Raw genomic sequence first — 5718 nt, 5'->3', positions numbered from 1 at the left:
TTAACTTTCTCTTTCAAATGCAACAAACTTGATCAAAATCGGTCCGGGAGTTATCTCATAAAAACGTTTTCGCGTTTTACATGTATTTGAATAGGCCGCGTCGGAGTTGTGCCCGAGCTAAAGCTTCCTCAGCCGGAACCGCATGGCGCGTTTTTCACGAGCGAAAAACGTGACGGGCGGCAAACGCCCGCGTTGCCGTCGACGCGCGAGCACCCGTACGAAAAGAAGGAGCGGCGCTTTCGCGCCGCGTTTTCCGGGTTGCCAGACAACCTAGCTCCCAACAACATGAATTGTCTTTTTCACTGCATATATTATATGCCCTTAAACTTGCAGAATATTACGTGAAAAACAGTTCTCGGGTAATTAGTCAGCGACATCTTTTTTTGAAGTGTATTTACGTAGCATAATTTCACGCAGCAAGGTTGTGTGCGAAACTGCGACTATGTACCTTCCGCATGCTGAGAGGCCGCCGCTTGTTTACAACTTCGCCTGGAAAATGGAGTGTCGGCCGCTTACTACCGAACAGAAGAGACGATTGCTGCTAATAAGGGGGATGCTGATACTGAAGCAAGAACAAATGCGGGTCAGGAGGTCTATGTGGGTGCGGCCTTCATGGTTGAGAAGAAAGCAAGAGAGCGAGTACCATACACTGGTAATATTTCAAATTGTCTTGCCAGCATTAGCGATAAGAAATGAGGCCCTGAAGCTTATGTCTTTGTTATATGCAGTTTCAGGTTATGAGCGAACAGGATCCGGAGCTCTTCTTCAAATATTATCGAATGACCCCCGAACTCTTTGATATAATTCATGGCCGTGTGCGGGAAAGGCTCACAAAGATGCATGTCGTTCAGGAGCCCATCTCATCTGGCGAACGTCTGGCTATGACATTAAGGTAACTAACTGTACTGTTCACTTTGTATGTGTGCTTGATTATTTGACACTCACACATTTCTCACAGGCAAGTTGTCCAGCCAAATGCAGATGTATGTAATATGCAGATATAACTCAGATATGCGCAACACCTTGGTGGTGTGATATCGATTGATGGTTTTTCGTTTTTAAAAATGAATTAACACCGTCCTGCTGATACTGAACCTGATTAAAAGTACGGCTCAAGAATTGCATTTAAAATAATGCTTAAATTACCTATAAAGCATGTGCTGCATGGTTTTGGGTGTTATTGTTGTTCTGAAAAGACGTCTGTGGAAGAATGGACGTATGTTTATACTTTCTACATACAATGCTTGGCACGCGTCAGGTATCTATGTTCAGGTAATGCCATTGTTGACATCGCCAAGGACTTCCGTGTCGGGCTGGAGACTGCATGAGAAGCGATCCACTTGACTCTCCAAGTGCTGTGGGATGATCTCGCTCCTCAGTATATGAAGGTGCGTCATTTAGAATGAATACATGATTTGTGCAATGAAAGTCCACCTCTTGCAAGACCCGGGCTATTTTTCTAAGATTCTGTGATGCTATCTAGACTCACTTAAAGCCAGTGGTGGCTTTTACTTTTGTCAGAATTGTGTATTAACTATTTCATGTAATGGGCATCACTGCTGTGGCTTGTATCCTTGCAGCCTCCAAATGAGAAAATGTAGCGGAACATTGCTGATGGCTTCTGGAAGCGGTGGCAGTTTCTGAACTGCCTCGGATCAGTGGATGGCAAGCACGTTCAAATTGTGGCACCAGCAAACTCTGGCAGCCTATACTACAATTATAAGGTAAACGACACATAAGTAATGAATATTCGAATGTTTTCATTTTGGGGTGTTCAACCTTGTACATATAGGTGTATGATTGCACGCACTTAACCACTGACAGATTTACTTACTTGAACATGAACTGTTTTTAGGCCTTGAAATTTTCTGCGTATCAATGCTGCTTCCTATCCAATTTGTTTTTTACTTTTACCTGTGGCCATGTCTATTGATCAAAAGTGCCTTTTTGTGCTTATTTGTTGCAGGGCACATTTTCAATCGTGGTTATGGCTGTAGCAGACAGCGGATATCTATTTCCTCTAGTCGACGTTGGGGCTCCTGGCCGCATAAGTGATGGAGGCGTCTTCAAACGCTCTCCAATTGGCCGACAACTGCATGCTGGTTTGCTGCAGCTGCCTTCGCTTTCACAGCTGCCTGGCTCCCACAAAACACTCCCGTTTGCCTTTATAGGGGACGAGGCTTTTCAGCTGCGAGAAGACTTCATGAGACCATTCCTTGGATATAGGGAAGACCCTGCTGAGCGAATATTCAATTACCGTCTGAGCCGTGCACGGTGTGTGTATTTTCCATATCCTCTTGAAAGGAAAAGTACATCATTTTCAACTAGTGTTTATTTTGACACCATAATTATGCTCTCATGCAAAGCAAGTTCCTTGGTATGATTGTAAGAAAATTAAAACTTTGGTAGATTAGATAAATGGGCTAGTTGTGTATTCATCCACACTAAATAAAAGGGGAGCAGTGGGTATAAAGCTTCTACACGAAAATAGATCACACAGATGGAATGTTTGTGTTGCCTGCTCTCTTCTTGTGCGTTTCTCCTTTTGTTCAGCATGAGAACACAGAATAGCTAAGCGGGATTATAAAATATGAAGACGCCAAATAAACAGACACACACAAGAGAAGAGAACGGGACAGGGCGTTTATTTGGCGTCTTCATATTTTATAATGAACAGCTACCAACTAGCCCAACAAGAAGTGCTTTTAAGCTAAGCGGCAACTTGAGAAGGGAAGTATTACTGCAAAAGCTGAGACAGAAAAAAAGTTCTGGTTTCAACATTATGCTACACCCCTGAGTACTTGGTACATCGAATTACCTGCGATTCTTCTTTGTTTCTCATTAACAGTTAAAGACACTGTTTCCTGCTTTGTTATTGCCGCCACAAACTTCTACTCTGATTCTGAGCTCGTTTTTTCCCCTGCTGTGCAACTTCAAATTTATTTACTTTGTTGTATACTTAGCACAACTAAAATTATTTGCACATAAAAGCCGAATTTTGTCGTTTCTACGAATCGCCTTGCTGTCAATGCATTTTCCTTTATTTTTGCAGGAGATGTGTAGAGAATGCCTTTGGCATTCTGTGGGCACGGTTCAGAATCTTTCGTGGCCCCATCAACCTGAGTCCTGAAAACGCCAAACGGGCTGTGAAGGCAGCGTGTTTGTTGCACAATTTTTTGTGCATGGAGTCCAACGGTCGCTCTTCATATAGCCCAGTTGGATTTGCCTACCATGAAGATTTATATGGCAATATGATTGACGGTGCGTGGAGAGCAACAGCCGACACAGATTCGGCAACATTTGGCCTGCAGCCAACGCATGCGCGGCAGTGTGCTCACTCGGCATTGCAGGTTCGCAAGCAGTATGCAGCGTACTTTGCGAATGAAGGAAAAGTTGCCTGGCAGTGGAAAACTGGAAATTGATGTACCCGCTGATGAAGAAGGGCAAGAATAGTGACTCAATATTGTGTAACTATTCGTCTGGAAAAAGATGTCAGGAATCAGAAGCAAAATTGTATTGTAATAAATGTTTCTTTAAGTAATTTATTTTTCACTGTTTGCCGAACTTCCTTTTTCAAAACAGACTGACAACTTCCCGTTCTTCACTGACAGCTGTACTGATTGTGCACATAACGAGCAGCAACTTGCAGTAGTTCCAACTCAAATTGTCCTCGCTGATGTTGGGGTACTCGTCTGTGCTTGTCCCCTATAAAAAGCCCGAATAGTTCAGAAGCGTCGGCTCGTTTAGAAGCCAATTCTCCCAGGATTCCTATTTCTTTTTCAAAGACCTTGTCATGGCCCCGTTTCCTTTTCTGTGGACCAGATGATGCGCTGCTGGCTGGTGATGGCGCTGACGTGGGGCTGGAGCATCCACTCCCATCTTCTTGCCCAGGGGTGGTAGGAAAGTTGCTAGCAACTAGATTGGCTTCAATGCCTATGATGCTAGTTCTTTCAGTCTGAAGATATGCGGTGCTTGTTTCGTCGAATGAGTCAATGTCTTGAATATCCACGAGGTTCCCGCTTGTCCTGCATGGATAATACACATTGCAAATTCACGCTATATTTCAACATTTGTGTAAAGCTACCATGACTTGTGGCCTGAAAATTTTGCAACTTGTCATAAGCTGATTATGAATAAAATCAAACATGCAGATAAATCAAACATGCAAGCTATTCCCAACACTTCGACACTATTATAAGTAGGATTAATTTAAATATACACAGCAGATTTGAAAAGTATACCTTATGCACATATGACTGAGTAATGTGCCCGATTTATTTATTGAAAATACTTTATAGGCACCTTGACAGGACATTAGGTAAGGGGTTAATAAAAGTGCAAAGTAAGTCGACGGAGTACATACGGCTAAAATTTGCAATTTAGCTCAAATAAATGGATGAATTGATAATAAAGTGATATGACGGCAATATAAGGTTGGGCAGGAAAGAGGACAACACAAAAAAATATATTGGCTGACATTATACATATGGCAAAACTGCAAACAATAACTATAGAGTGTACCAATCACAATGATGACAGTAAGAAGAAAAACTACAACCAAAGATTGTCTGAAAAGGCGGTATAAAATGTTAGCAGGAGCGGAAAGTGTTTTTAAGAATTTTAGAGTTCATATTGTCAATGCCGGCTGAAGTGGATAACTTAAGGTTATTAATTAGAAGTATTATGCCCTCGGTAGGTATTTCGATCGGTTTCATATATGGGAAGTCAAGATCGGGTACATATGGAACGTCAAAGTGGTCTTCCCGGGTGAAAACAGATGAAAAGAATGTGTTAAATGCTGAGGTTGAAGGGAAGGTAAATCTCTAGAAAATTATTATGTTTAGCAGATCCTACTGTGGAACAATAAGTTATCATAAAATAGATGCTCTAGAAATTCGAAAGAAATACTCACTCAGGATATTCCATTGTGTCAAGGAGAAACAGTAGTTGGTTGTAATGGGGCCACCGCACACTGAAAACACTGTCCGCGCCGGCGCCACTTTTCGTTGTCACTTTGCGTTTTTTCATGAAAGTGTCGCGTAGGGATTTCCACCGCTTCATTATTTGCGTCACTGTAAAGCAGTAACAAAGTGTTAGTGTGAGCAACATATATGCGCTCGCAGGAAGGTGATGCATAAATTTATTTTCTGCAGGAAAGAAAAAATATCGAGAAGCCTGCGTCAGTCCACGCTAGCTTCCTTCTGCTAGTATTTTCTTACAGGCATATTCATGTCAATCAGATGTCAAGAAACAACACAGCTTGTGATCAACCTTTTTCTCTCGCAAATAAACAAATAAAGCGCGGCGGCACGCTCTGTGCCTGCGAGATAAGTACGCAAACGGCGGGTAAACATGCCAAGTTCACACGCTTGTCGAGGCGAATGTACATAGAACAAGCAGGGCACCCACACCACGTGTGCACAGATTTAGTACATACCGTCTACGCTGAGGACATCTGCTATTGCTCGCCAAGCCTGGTCTCGTTTCATAACATTCTTGTAGTTCCTGTCGCGTACGTCCCACAGGACGCGACGCTTCTCAACTTCGGTTATGAGGGCCTCGTTGAAGGTTGCCTTCTCCATAGTTGCCTTGCCCATGTCACGATGCGCGAACGAAATCACGAAAGCACGTGTTTTTGTTTAACGCACGCGCCAGTTCTGCGGAGAAAAAAAAAATGCTCCATGGAGGTTCCGTCGAGATGCGCAGAGGCCAGGGCCA

The 5718-nt window shown here is 43.0% G+C and overlaps 1 protein-coding gene across 1 annotated transcript; it reads left to right on the top strand.

Moving 5' to 3' along the window:
* The first annotated feature begins 489 nt into the window (after positions 1-489).
* Positions 490-3802, top strand: LOC135904573 (putative nuclease HARBI1). The gene is made up of 6 exons (XM_065435428.2): positions 490-652; positions 729-892; positions 1259-1388; positions 1581-1724; positions 1967-2274; positions 3053-3802. The coding sequence occupies exons 5-6, from the start codon at positions 1988-1990 to the stop codon at positions 3420-3422; spliced, it is 657 nt and encodes a 218-aa protein (XP_065291500.1). The 5' UTR covers positions 490-652; positions 729-892; positions 1259-1388; positions 1581-1724; positions 1967-1987; the 3' UTR covers positions 3423-3802.
* Positions 3803-5718: the final 1916 nt, after the last annotated feature.

The sequence above is a fragment of the Dermacentor albipictus genome, chromosome 2, assembly GCF_038994185.2.
Source record: "Dermacentor albipictus isolate Rhodes 1998 colony chromosome 2, USDA_Dalb.pri_finalv2, whole genome shotgun sequence".
In the NCBI taxonomy this organism is placed as follows: Eukaryota; Metazoa; Arthropoda; class Arachnida; order Ixodida; family Ixodidae; genus Dermacentor; species Dermacentor albipictus.
This window is presented reverse-complemented; position numbering and strand designations above follow the sequence as displayed.

Excerpts from the sequence above, each read along its gene's own strand:
- LOC135904573 (XM_065435428.2), top strand. The coding sequence starts at position 1,988 with ATGGCTGTAGCAGACAGCGGATATCTATTTCCTCTAGTCGACGTTGGG. Across the intron at positions 2,275-3,052 it reads TACCGTCTGAGCCGTGCACG|GAGATGTGTAGAGAATGCCT; the intron begins GTGTGTGTATTT and ends TTATTTTTGCAG.